The sequence below is a fragment of the Eulemur rufifrons genome, chromosome 2 (assembly GCF_041146395.1).
Source record: "Eulemur rufifrons isolate Redbay chromosome 2, OSU_ERuf_1, whole genome shotgun sequence".
NCBI classification, from domain to species: Eukaryota; Metazoa; Chordata; class Mammalia; order Primates; family Lemuridae; genus Eulemur; species Eulemur rufifrons.
The window spans coordinates 15,768,634-15,782,559 of NC_090984.1; the positions used below are offsets into that span (position 1 = coordinate 15,768,634).

A 13,926-nucleotide genomic window follows, 5' to 3' on the forward strand; every position below is an offset into this window, starting at 1 on the left:
TACACAGCCCGTTTCCTTTCCCAACCGCACGGAACAGTGAAGGCAGAGAAACAAATAATTAGGAGATAAAGGCTGGCCAAGCTCTGCAGACCAGCCGGGCCCAGGAGAAATGTATCGCAAGCCACCTACGCACTTTTCATTCTTCTAGTGGCCACATTAAGACAGTTAAAAAAAAAAAAAAAAGGTGAAATTCATCTTAATGTTTTGTTTAATCTGATATATCCAAAAATATGGGTGTGATAGTCAATGTAACAGATCACCTGTGAGGGATTCTGTGGTTTACACTCACGGCTCTGTGCCACCCGGCCACACCCCGAGGCCTCTTTTGTAAAGGTGTGACATCTAGAAAATGCTGGGTGAACTGGATGACTCGGGGTCTGGCCCTGTGACCTCTCCTGTCCCCCTCCCCGCATGTCCGGACCTGGGGAAACTCCAGTTCGCCCCAATCCCGGCCCCGGGAGAACCAGAGGGCTCTGCGCTTGGGGGACTGGTGGGAAGCACCTGTTTTCCCCAGCCCAGCCGAGGGGATGCTCCTGTTCCGTGACACCATGGGAGCCACGTGGTCCCTGGGCCTGTCTCCGCAGGGGACAGAGAAGGCCAGGAAGAGCCAGGCTGTCGAGTGCCACTCTGAAGAGCAGCCGTGCGCCAGGGCCAAACGGCCTGAGCCTGGCCTGCAGGAGGGCTCACTGTCTTCCTGAGAGGAGGTGGTGGGGACAGGTACCCAGAGGCCTGCAGGGACAGTCTTGGGAGGAAGCTGCCCCTGTCCCCATACAGGCAACCAGGAGGGCAGATTCCATCACCACCTCTGAGGCCTGGGGTTCACAGCCTGTCCACTGTCCACGTCCCCTGCCGGGCTAAAAGGGCACCGAGCGAGGCAGAGACTGAGAGGGCCACGGGCTGCTGCGACCCCACCATGCCCCGCTGCCCTCAGAGCCTCCCATCTAGTGGCCTCACGTGCCCCACACGGCCGGGAACCATGTGCACACGGACGGCGCACAGTTAGGAATTAGAGAACGAGCACTCGGCTCAGGGGGCCAACCTGTCAGCCAGTAATCAGTCTTCCAACACCAGCAACGGCAAACTACCAGGAAAAAATCAAATGCATCTCCCCGCCTTTCCATAACCCCCAGGGACAGCCACGGCAGCAGGACGCCCTCAGGCAACAGACAGCTTGCTGGTGGGGGACACTGACCCAGCCCCCATACTGCTGGGAAGGCACCAGCGGGAAAGCAGGGGACGAACAGAGCCAGGGGAGGGACGAAAGCAGGCGCCAAGTGGCCCTCAGAAAAGGGTCCATGAACACCCATGCTGGGACCAGAGGCAGACAGAGCACGCCCATGGGCTCAGCCAGGACAGGGAGACGATGGTGCCGGCCGAGTAGAGTCCCCACTCAAGACAGCAGCCGCCCAGCCGAGCCCACCCAGGCCCCACACTGGGCAGAGCACACTGGAGATGGCCCGAGGTCACTGTGCGCCCCCTGACCCAGGCACCTCCTCCCATCCTCTCCACTCTCCAAGGCAAGGGGCCTTCTGGGCACTCGTTGCCTGCGGATCCCGGACACAGACCCGGGGCCAGAGTCTGGCCCCGATGGAGAAGGAATGGCGGAAGCACAAGCCCTGGGCCACGCAAGCCGGGAGGGGCCACCTCCCGCACCCCGCCCCCCCCCCCCCCCGGGCCCCTTCGCAGAGTCTGCGGCTCTGACCTGAGTGGCCACTTTGCCATAATCGATCCACCGCAGTGTGGCGAAATTGGTAGATTCCGCACAGTTGAACCCGTGATTGAAGCCAGCGTGGTAGCCGTAGGGAAACGTGATCATAAACTCCCCGGCCTCCTGCGTGATCTGCGGAGGAAAAGGCGGACAAGTGAGGGGCAGCGGCCACTGGGAGCCACCACAGAGCTCAGCAGCGGACAGGGGCTCGAGGACTTCCCAGCAAGTGCCAGGGAGCTGCGAACTGGTGAGCCAACGGAGCTGTGCAAAGTCAAAGGTGGTTCTTTCCAGCCCAACTTGCCACTTGGCCGAGGAAGGATGGGTGGTGCACAGTCCGTCCACAGCTCTGCCCCCGCACCCGCTCTCCCAGCCCCCGCCGGGCCCACCAGCCCCGCCCTGGGCAGACACGTCAGCATGGCCTGGGTGGGCGCACTGCACGTGGAGACACTGCTGGATTCTGCAGTTGCTGCTGCTGGACATCGACGGAGAGCAACGGGGGCTCCTGCTTTGGAGGTGGCTGAGTCACAGGCTCACGGCCACTATGACGTGGTCTCACACAGCTGGGGGCTGGGGGGGCTGCTGGCAGCAGCTGGAGAGCCCTCAAAGGACAAGATGGGGGCATGTGCATGGGACAGCAACCTGCCTTGCAAGAGGCAGGAACAGCTGCATGCACAAAACATGCCAGGGTGGCCTACGCCACGCTGCCATCCCACGCGGTCTTTCCACCCTATCCCAAGAAGGGGGGTCTAAGGAGGTCGAGAGAGACCAAGAAATACGCCCTCAGGCCACGACGTCACGGATCAGAGCTCTGCAGAAGGCTCTGGCGTTTCCGCATCCGATTCCAATGGTCTGGCCAATCAGACTCTGAGCAGGTCTCTGAAACAGAGAACCCGCCCCAAACCACGGCGCTGGGGTGCATGTGACAGGAATAGGGGCTCATAATGACCCCAGATCTGAGGCTTCCAGAACAGCCCCCCCAAGGCCCAGAGGAAATGGGGGTTGCCTACCAGTGCTGGGGGGCTGTAGCCTCATCCCCTGGCACCTGCGGGGAGGGGACACCCAGAGGACCACAGTGAGCACCCACCCACTCTGCTGCTGACTGCCAAGCCTTCTGATAAAGCACTTCCAAAAACGGTAAGTAACAGCAGCGATCATTCCCACCTTCTGTGCCCCGGGACCGGGCAAAGCACTTCTTGGAGGTGGGGCTGTGGGTCCCATTCACAGATGTGGAAACTGAGGCTCACGGAGAGGAAGTGACTCTCCTGGAAGTCAGGTGAGATGTCTTTGTCTTTATTCAGCACAGGGGATGACCCTCGGATCGCACGTTGTTTGGAGTTCGGAACATCACGTACACACGCCCACGTGTCCACAGCCCCAGGCAGGAACAGAACATTCCCGGCGCCCCGGGCAGTCCCCGGCCCCGCCAGCCCTCTCCAGGCAGGCCCCCCCAACAGGGCGGATTGCTGTCACCGCAGAGTGCCGTTCTTTCTGGAGCTTCACATACAGGCAGGCGACAGTGGGCACTCCTGTGCCTGCGTCTTCCTCAGGGCGTGTTTCTGAGATGGGTTCCTCTTGTCGTTTGGCCCAGTGGTTCGCTCCTTCTCGTGACGGAACAATATTGGCCGCGTGAAGTATTGTCACTTATTTATCCATTCTCCTGTTGATGGACATTCGGGCTGTTTCCAGTTTGGGGCTCTTGTGAAGAAAGCGGCTAAAAACATTTGTGTACAAATCTCCGTGTGGACGTATGTTTCCGTTCCTCCTGAGCAAACGTGCCCATGAGTGGTACTGCCGGGGCAGAGGGCAGGCGTTTACGTTTCTAAGAATCTGCTGAGTGGTTTTCTATGGTGGTTGCGCCGCTTTCGTTCCCGCTGGGCGTGAACGAGCACTCTGGCCACCTCTCCTCCTGGCCAGCACTGGCGGCATGGTTTTGATCGGAGCCACTCCTGTGGCTGGGCAGTGGCACTTCCCAGTTACAACTGCCTTTCTCTGACCCCGAGAGACACCAAACACCGAATCACGTTGGTTGACCCGTACGTCTCCTCCATACAGGGTCCGTTCACACCTTTCAGGCCTGTTCTTGGGTTGCTGGTCCTGTGTCCTTGACTTTGCAGCTCTCGGGCTGGCTAGTCTTTGTTCATTCCTCTGGAGAGACGAGTGGAAATCTCTGGATTCACTGAACTAACCAACAAGGAGACAAAACCCTGGCGGGGGTGGGAAGTAGAGAGCAGCAGGAGACGCGGGGAGGGGAAGCAAGACTTCTAGAAGCCAGCAGCCAGCCACAGTGTCAAATATCCATCAAAACTGACACAGCTTGGAGAAAAGCCAGGCCTTAAGAACACTATGATATTTTTCTTTTCAAATAATTAATTGCACCAATCAAGGGAAGTCAGTGTGCATTATGTTTTTAAATTCCCATCCAAGTGACAGCTGCACACAGCGGAACGGAGCACGTGGCAGGAAAGGGGGTGGGGAGGAAACCTATGTGTGGCCCCAAGGCCCCAGCCGCCATAGCCCACGGCCTGGGTTCTCTGGGCTGGCTTCTGCCCGTCCCACTCGGAGCTCTGTGAAACGAGGGGCAAATGTAACCAAGGTTCAGGGATTTTTAAAAAATGCAGTTATTGATGTTCTTGGCCTGTTTGAGCTGGCCCCGGGACACCCTCCCTCGCTCGTCTTCTAAGGCCAAGTAGGACGGTCCCCTGTTCTCCCCCAGGCCTGTTCCCAGTATGGCAGAGACCCGGCCTACAGGCACCCGGCGTGGCACATGCCAGAGCCTTCAGACTCAACCCTTCTGGGGAATGCAGCCGGGTCTCCCAGATGCCAAGACTGAAACCCCGAACACAGGGGTGAGCTGGGGGGGTGGCAGTGTGGAGCCAGGCAGGTGCAGGCATCAGGGCCTCGTTCACCCGGCCTGACCCCACCCGGGAACCGCGGCCCAGAACCGAAGATGCCTTCAGAACAGGAAGATCACATTCCTGTGAGAAAACCTGCGTCCTGGTGGCTTCATTTCGAGCCCATGGTCTGTCCTCCACGTCACTGCTGTCGGCGTCATCCCAACAATAAATCAGAAGGCGTTTGGGATGATGGACAGGCCAGGCGGCCACGTAATCAGCGGTGACGGGTCGCAGCCCCACTCGCCAGCCACGGAGCATTCAGTTTCCTCCTCGAGCTCTTGCAGTATAAATGAGGAAGTCAATGGCAGATTACAGGAATACACACTTTTAATTATTGAAAAGCCCTGCTATTGATCTGCTTTTCCTTCTAGAAGTAAATACCATTACAAAGATTTATAAGTGGAGTACGGGAGTTGCTCGTTTGAAGGCTGCCAGGAATTCTGATGAGGGGACCCACGCCGCACCGACAGGGACATTTATCTTGAGCCCATCGCATCGGAGTCGCGTCCTGAGGCCGGGAGACGCGGGTGCTGCTCTGTGCGGCTGGAGACACTGCTGTCCAGCCCCCCAGGCCACGCAAGGTGTACGGGAGCGTGGCTGCCCCGACTGGAGCCTCCTCCAACACCTGACCCCGCTGTCGTGCGCGGCCTCTCAGACTGCAAACAGCAGCCCCTCTGGGGCCGAGGTGAGCAGCCTTGGGTTCCGGTTCAGGCGTTCTGTACAAACTGCAGTGTGGTACAGACGCTGATCCAGAGTCTGCGCGGGCCAGCTGACCCCTTCCATGGCAACCCCCTCCAGGGAACACCACTTCGGGGAATGTTCTCGACAAACTGGCCAGAAAACCAGTACTTCTCACTTCCACGAGCAACGCCACAATCTGTCTGCGACTCTCCTCGTGACGAGTAACGTTCAAAACAGAAGACAGAAGGGGGGGAGGAAAGAACAGAAAACTGCACTTCTCAGAGCAGAATCCTCCGCTGATGAGCGCTGCAGGCGGCTGGCATCGGCCTCCTGGGTGCGGCCCCGACCGAGAGCATGGATCCCCGATCCGCAAGCTGATGCTGCAGGCGCTTTGATTGAAATGTCAGAAGCAATTTCCGACTTGCTGACACTTGATGTCAAGAGCTTGGAGCTCGGAGTCTCATCGCAGAATGAGCTCCTGAGCCTGACAAATTGCTCTTCGTGGGAAACCTTCAAAACTGGATTCCCCGGAGGAGTCTCCTCTCCTGTCCGGCCCTTGGCGCCATGGCCAGAGCCTCCACAGAAGGTTCTGGGCACATGTCTCGCCTGGATCAACCTGGGGATACAGGCTTAGACTTTCTCATCCATGAAGGCTCCTCCACGGGAAGAAATTGCCTGGAGTGGACACTCTTGCTGGGCTGGACCCAGCGAGCAGAGCCCTGGCCCCGGGCCAGGTGCACCCGAGTCCCACCAGGCTAGGGCCTGCAAACCCCAGGTGCAGAGGCCCTGCCCGCCGTCTACGTGCCATACCCCCGACTCCAGGTCTCCTCCACCACGGCCTCCGCAAGGACGAGCGGAGCAGCTGCTAGAGCGGTAAACTGAATGAGTGCAGTCTCCACGCTGCAGCAGAGGCAGGTATTTCATCTCTGACCAGTATTCATTCTCTCAAAGGCCGGCTGACGGGGTGTGGCCTAGGCTAGAGGAACTGGGGTCCCACCTGGGAAGGAGGTGAGGGCAGCCTGCTCTGCAGTCTCCAGGGCTCCCTGGTGAGCCGGCCCTGCCCACCATAGACCCTGCAAAGTGGCCTCGGGTGCCACATCTGGGTGGCAGTTCTGGTTTGGTTTCATTTGGGAAGGGAAGGAAAGTCAAGACCCCCACCCCCACCCCCACCCCACCGACTCGAGCTCTGCCCTCTGCCAGCCTCTCCCCACTGCAGGAGAGCTGGGGCTAACTGTTGGGCCAACTTAGCCCGCCCTTGGCTTGCCATTGTTCTAGAACCTTCTCCAGGGTTAAGCAGCCTGTCTCCTGGGGCATTAATGGCCCCCTGGGCCTGGGCCCAGACCCTCCCTCCAGCGCAGGGCCCGAGCCCCGCCTGTACGCACCCGGCTGAAGGGGATCCCATACTTCTTCAGGATGATGGGCGAGATGAGCGTCATCTTGTGCCGCAGGAAGGCGTCGCAGCCCTGCGAGCTCCCGGGGAAGAAGCCTAGGGCAGAAAGGACATGCTTCAGTCTGATGGCCACGGCGGGGAGGACATTGCGCTCTGGGCAGGGTCTTCCTCCCAGAGTGTGGGCTTGTGGAAGCGAGGAACGCTGTAGGACCCGGCTGGAGCTGCAGGTGGGTCTTAGGGCCCCAGGCCCACAGCTCGGAGGGAAAGAAACACACGGGCACCACCCCCCTCGCCATACGCCCTGGGGGGTGGACGACAGAGATAGCTTCCAGCTTTGTTTAACGTGAGCGAATGCCAGGACGTGTCTGCCCAGCAGTGGGAGGCGGCCGGGAGTCTCCCCTGCCATGGCAGGAATCGGGGTTGCTTGTGTGACAGGGTCCTGCCCACAGCACACACCTGGGCCCCCCAGCGCACGGGCACGGCTGTGCACAGACGTCCCCCTGGACAAAACTGGCTGTACCACCGTCTGTGTGACAGCACGGCCCTGGAAGAAGACTCGGTGTGGCCGCCGACGAGCTAGAGCCGGGCCAGGCAACGGCGGGGGCGGGCGGGGCTCCCCACACGGGCGCTGCCTTCCAAGCCACAAGCGAGTCTCTCAGGAAGAACCACTGTCCCCGCTGCCACTGGACGGAGAGGAAACCGAGGCCTGGGCCACCACCCCACCCGTGCTCAGCCCCCAGCCCTGCTGGGAAATGGCAGAGCAGTCACTTCCCCACCTGAGCCCCCACAGGGCCACAGCAAGCGCGGTGGGCTGAGTTTACATTCGGGAACATGGTCCGCCCTCCGAGCGCGCTCCGTCCCTGACCTACCGCGGTCACAGCGCGAGCAACTCGGAGCGCCAGCTCTCCTCGCTCCAGAACTTAACTAGCACAGCTCAGGGAACTTTCCTAATCACACATTAGCTGAAGCTCAAGTCAAAGACGCACGCTTCACAGTTAAAATAAGGCAAGTCCCGGGATTCATGACGGTGACTGGCATATCCCACTCACCCGATCAGGGGCCCAGGGGCAGGTGAGGAGCCCAACACCCTCAGGGCGATGCACACAGTCCCTGCTGCCAAAGGACGTCCCTAAACCAGAAGCCCAGGCTGCTCTCCCAGGCTCTGCCTTGTGCCCCTGGAGTCAGCACCACGGGAGCCAAGGTGGGCAGCACAGGGACCCGTGTCCCCCTCTGCCACCGCTCTGCCTGTGACAACTGCCGGGAATCTGGCCTGGGCACTGGCACAGCACGAGGGGGCCCCTGTGCTAACAGCGGGGCGTGGTGGGGTGGTTGCTCCCTCACAAGCTGTGCCTGTGTCCTGGTCCCTGGCAGTGCAAGGTGGCAGAGGGCTGCCGTGTGGACGACACAAGGTGTGGGTGTGCCATGCCCACAGCACAGTGGTGCCCATGGGGACCACACCCCCACCCCGGACTGACCCACAGCCACGGGGGGCTCGGGGACCCTTCTGGAAGCCCACACGACCTCAGGCCCCGGCCTCCAGGCCGGCACACACCCTCGGTGGCTCGCTGGTGACAGGACACACTTGTGTGCAGAGAGAGAGTGCAGGCACACGCTGAGGCGGGAGAGCGGGGCAGAGGCACCCGGCTGCAAAGACACAGTGGCGAGCTTCTGGAAAGTACGAGGGATTGTCGAATCCAGCAACTTTTCCCTGCACTAAAAGCATTTCAATTAGAATTACGACTGCCTGCCACCCGGCCCGCCGGCCTCTCCGCAGTTCCTCTTCTTAATGCACAGTTTAAGTGGCGCTCATTAAAGCTCTAATAAAGGCACACATTTTAAGTGATTAGCACCAATAACGTGCCAACACATTAATGCTCTCTCCCTGGGCCCCACAACTCTCCCGGCAAGCCCATTTGGAGCACGGCTATTCATTTTCCATATTAATCGCAAGCCCATTCCACCCATCTCCACAACGGGGGCTGTGACGCGTCCCCAACGTCTGGACGAGCACCCGAGACGATGGCAAGGACTTGGTTTCCCAAAACCACTGCCCTTCCCCCAGGCTCTGTGACCCAAAGAGAGGGCCCTAAGGGCTGTAGATGAACTCAGGCATTTCCCACCCCCCAGGCACCTGCGTGCCCAGCCACCTTGCTGGCCCTCCGGGTTCCCAGCCTGGCTGTCACCCTGAGTCCTGAGGCTGCTGTGCTCCGCTGAGGAGCGACGTAGTGAGTCCGCACGTTCCAAGAACCCAGGTGAAAGCACCGAGAGAACGCATCCCTCGCTTACTGGCTCCGCCGCCCCCAGCCCCGCACTGAGTCCTCTGCACGCACCTAGAAAGTGGAGTCCCAAGCCCAATCTCAGGAAAGAGCCAGCCGAGCTCCAGCGAGAGGGGACGTGGTATTGTCCTGGGGACAGCAGTGGCCCTGCCAGGCCTGTCTGCTGCCTCTCCAGCGGCTCTCAGCGGCCTTCACTTTTCTTTCCTCGTGAAAAATGCTTATTGAGGGAGGAGGGGCTGGGCCGTGGCCAAAGTCCTGGGCTAACGCAGAGAGCACGGGAGGTGCCAGCAAGGGTCCCGTGGCTCTGAGATCCAGTCACCAGAGAGCACCTGAGCCGACTGCTCTGTGATGTTGGCTTCTGTGGCTTTATAGATGTGGTCGGCAGAATGATGGGCCCCCAAGATGTCCACGTCCTGATCCCTGCAACCTGTGAATGTGGCACCTCACATGGCGAAAGGGACTCTGCGGATGGACTGAGTTAAGGCCACTGAGACAGGAGGTCACCCTGGGTGATCTGGGGGCCCAGTGTCAGCACAGGGTCCTCCCACGAGGAGGCGGGAGGGTCGGGGGCAGAGAGACTGGAAGACGCTGCGCTGCTGGCTCTGGAGGGGGAGGAAGGGCCCTGCGCCGAGGGACACGGGCGGCCGCTAGACGCTGGGAAAGGCAGGAGACGGGTTCTCCCCAGGAGCCCCCAGGAGGGACCAGCCCTGCCACACCTTGACGTCAGCCCAGTAAGGCCCATTTTGGACTCTGATCTCCAGAAAATGAACATCTCTTGTTTTAAGCCACTAAGTTTGCAGTCATTTGTTACAATAGCTACAGGGAACTAACACAATCAGGAAAAAAATCTCTCTAACTTTTATTTTAAAATTAAAATTTGTATTGGAAATGGTATTTTTAAACAATACAATGGGAAAAATGCTTTCACCTGGCTTTGATTTTAGAGCTGTAATATGCAACTGAAAGGACCTTTGCTGTAACTGTACAATTTCTGCCAGGAGAAGGGGCTCCTGGGACCTGGGCTCCCCCACCGAGAACGGCCCGGGCTCCAACGGGAGCGCTCAGAACAGCAGGCGCACAGCCCTCCCCCTGGAAGCAGTGAGCGTGTGCCAGCAAGAGGACACCTTCCCTCCCCAGCCCCTCCAGTGACTCTGTAGCACTCGGCTCGGGAACATCTGCATAACAGACCAGCAGCTCCTGGTGCAGCCCTGGGGACAGGAGACACTCAAATTTCCAGAAAGATTGTCCAATTTCCAAAGTCAAAGGCCAGTGGGAAGGGGGAAGAAAGTGGCAGGTGTTCTTTGGCTCAAAGATTAGGCAGAGACAGAGGACAGCAGCCAGGCAGTCAGGGAGCCTGTGCCAAGCTGAGTGGGGACTTCCAGAGAAGCCCATGGCTGTTGCAGGGGTGCTGGGCTGCCCAAGCTGTCACTGGAAGGGACAGGATGATCAGACGGGCTCCTCCCCCCCAGCACTGTGAGAGCCTTCCCAGAACCAGGTCGTTGCTGGTCCTTACCCCTTGCACACCATGGGCCACCCTGTCTGGTCGGCACCAGGGAGCCGGCTCCCTGTGCACGGGCTGCTTCTGTGCTGACGGGAGTGGGAGAGAGGCGGTTTCAGCCAGCTGTGTCTCTTAGTGTCTTCCAGGCACTTAGGAGCCATCTGATGGTGTCAGCTTCTGCTGTGTCATGATGGGGGAGCTGACACAGGGACCCCGCTCCCTCCACCTGCCCAGGAGCCTTCAGGCAGGGTGGTCAGGGTACATCAGCTCAGTCCCAACACAACAAGGACAAACCACCCTGTGGTCACACCAGCTCCCGCATAGGTCAGAGAACTGCTAGTGGAACTGTCTCCAATTCTAGACTAGACAAAGATTTTTAAGAATGAGACAAGGAGCCGGGTGCGGTGGCTCACACCTATAATCCTAGCACTCTGGAAGGCCCAGGCAGTAGAATTGCTTGAGGCCAGGAGTTCCAGACAAGCCTGAGCAACAGCAAGTCCTCATCTCTACAAAAAATAGAAAAATTAGCCTTGTGTGGTGGCACACGCCTGTAGTCCCAGCTACTCGGGAGGCTGAGGCAGGAGGATCACTTGAGCCCAGGAGTTGGAGGCTGCAGTGAGCTATTTTGAGGCCATTGCACTCCAGCCTGGGGGACAGAACAAGACCCTGTCTCAAAACAAAAAAAGAATGAGAAAAGGGCACAAGGCAGTGGTGTCAGTGTCACTAGGGAAACAAGAACCTGGGCTGCCCTCCCTGGCCCCCGGGAGCCTGCGGCCACGTCCAAGAAGTTTGTTTTAAGAACCGGAACCAGGAGCGTGCAGAGCACCGGCACCCCATGTGGAGTTCACGGAGAGACGAACCACAGGGCCCAGGGCCGTGGATCTGAACGCGAGGCTGGGAGGACGCAGGGAAGTGAGGCGGCACCGGCGCAGAGCACACCACGGCTCCTCCTCAAAGCCAGAGCCCACGGCAGGGGAACCCGGGGGACACCGGCTGCTCTCCTCCGGCCCGCGGGCCCCACCGCCCAGCCCCCGGTCCCAGCTCCCAGGGGCCCATGGCACAGACACCTACCGATGGCCAGCCGCTCCAGGCGCTTGCCGTGCTCCGGCGGGATGGCGTACCTGCGAGAGAAGGGAGGCATGTCAGAGGGGCCACGTCCTGGCGTCCTGGGCCAGCCTGGCCTTGGGCAGCCATGGAAAACGTGCAGGGCAGATGGCAAGTACAGTCATGGTCAGATCCGTGAGGAGGGGACGGCAGCGGAGGGGCTGTCGGGACAGAGCCCCAGGAGGAAGCCAGCAGGTTGGGTGCGGTGGGCAGGTGGAGGAGCAGGAGTGGGGACCAGGACGTGGCGGCTGGGGACGAGGACACTCAGGAACGCCGAGTGGAGACACTCCCGGCTCAGCACCACTGAGCCTCAAGGAGGCTAAAAAAGGCCAAAAATAAAGGAGAAAGCACTGGATGGGAACCGCGGGTGAGAGAGCAGGAAGGATCCTGGGTCCCTGAGCCGCCGGCCCCATCTCCAGGCCTGACCGTCCTCTTCCCTGTGCCCGGGGCCAACAGGGAAAAGCAGCTTCGGGAAAGAGAAAAATGCCATCTGTCACCCACTTGGTACATTTTATTTTTACACATTTTACTTTTGAGAGATCACCGGGGCTCCGTCATCAATAAGAAAGATGTAAGGTGAAAGCCTGTTAACAGATGACGTGGGGGTGACACCTCACTAATGCTGCTCGCTGTGCACAGGAACTGGGGACTCTGCCCGTGAGGGAACCGTGGCGCCCAGAGCCGGGGGAGGGCGGCGAGACACCCCGAGGCCACATGACCTGCCGCCCAGCCCACCCCCCCACGGCCTCGGGCAAAAGGAGAACCTCAGACTCCAAGTGAAGGTGACCAGAACAGGGACTCGGGACCTGAAGGGCACAGCTGAGCCAAAAAGCTCTGCCCGGCACCCTTCCCGAGGCGGACAGTTCCGAGGAGGAGAGACCCTGCTCTAGGATAACAATGCCAACATCGCACATTCCAGAATGAGCCAAATCAGATGAGCGGGCCCAGGCCGTGGCTCCCGTGCAGCCCCCAGTGCGGGGCAGGCAAGGCCAGGACGGCGCCGAAGACCAAAGGTGGCCCCTCTGGCTGCCGAAGCCCGTTCCGAGAAAGGCGTGGGATTTTTCTGATAAAATAAAAACGGCATGGGTAGGAGAGAAGGCGAATGTCGTGTAGTCTCTAATCTAACAGGACGCAGATAATTCATTTCGGGGCACGCTCCTGGGGGCCCCGGCCGAGGTAAACCAAGCACCTTCAACTCTGTTGCGTCAGAGAATTTTCCACTGTCTGGACAAAGTTGATGTTATTGTTTTTTAAATGGCCTCTTATCATTTACATAACGAGGATAAAAGTCAATCCCAATTCAAAGCACCGTGGTGGGATTAACGTCCCCCCAAACAGGGAAACCCAACAGTCCACTCCTTCCGAGATGCCGGGGACCGAGGGAACTCACTCCCGGCTCGAGGCTGCGATGATTAATGCAACATCCGCAGTCTACAATGCTGCTTTCACTTAATTACCGCCTGTAATTGGGAGTTGTAAAGATAAGATTAATTGAATCTGGTGGATGTTAAAAGTTTAATACATTGGAACGTGGCTCCTGTTATCGGAGAGCACAGGCTGCAGGACATCGGCGAGCGCGCAGGAGAACAGCCCCCAGAGAGGACAAAGGACTTGGGGACGGAGGCCGGACAGCCACGGGGACGTCTGGACTCTGCTGCCGTCAGCGCCCAGGGCGAGCTGCGCCTCCCGCCACACGGACACCACCACGACGACTCACCTGCCACGCAGCCACCCCAAGGACTCAGGCAAAGGAAAACCTCAGTATCAAGGAAGGACGACTAGAACGAGGGCATGGGGCCTCGGGGACACACAGGGCCATGCCAGGCGGAGGGCGGTCAGAGCTCCGGCCACGCAGGGTTTGCTCAAGGGCACCCGAGTTCTGCTTGAGGGACCAACCCCCAGACAGGGAGGCTTTAAGGTGGCAGCTGAGCCTTCCCTCCAGGCCACGGCTCTCTGGGTGCCCCAAGGACACAAGCGGTGCCAGCGGGCTGGCCACAGCACTGGCAGCACAGGCACGGACGGGCAGCAGGGTCCCACAGTCACCACAGGGAGTCTCAGGGACCCCTGGGGGACCCCCAGAGCAGAGCCTTGGCGCGGTCCCCTACCCAGGGTCCCCAAGGAATGAATAATGCACGTCACCCTTGTCACAGCCCTGCCCAGGGCCACGCTGGGCATCCCTGACATTTGGCCTTGGCTCTGGAGGGAAAAAAAATGGAAAAGCAGCTATTTGGGTTGAAAATGTTTGTTCACTAAACCCCGAGGCAGGAGAAGCATCTGTCTGGCTATTAGTGAGCAATTTCTCAGGGCTGTAAAACAAAGTCGGTTTTATCGCCACCGACACGGGGCGGCAGTTTGTCTCGTTCCCTGGGAGCTCA

The 13,926-nt window shown here is 59.5% G+C and overlaps 1 protein-coding gene across 5 annotated transcripts in view; it reads right to left on the reverse strand.

Moving 5' to 3' along the window:
* The window catches only part of KDM4B (lysine demethylase 4B), a 132,981-nt gene that overhangs the window by 49,170 nt on the left and 69,885 nt on the right, over positions 1–13,926 (reverse strand). For 3 of the 5 annotated variants that reach the window (XM_069480074.1, XM_069480064.1, XM_069480081.1), the window contains exons 7-9: positions 11,519–11,568; positions 6,666–6,769; positions 1,703–1,840 (exon numbers count right to left, since the gene is read on the reverse strand). In XM_069480074.1, coding sequence (XP_069336175.1) covers positions 1,703–1,840; positions 6,666–6,769; positions 11,519–11,568 — 292 coding nt within the window. The remainder of the gene's footprint in view (positions 1–1,702; positions 1,841–6,665; positions 6,770–11,518; positions 11,569–13,926) is intronic. The other 2 variants (XM_069480090.1, XM_069480100.1) reach the window with 1 other exon arrangement.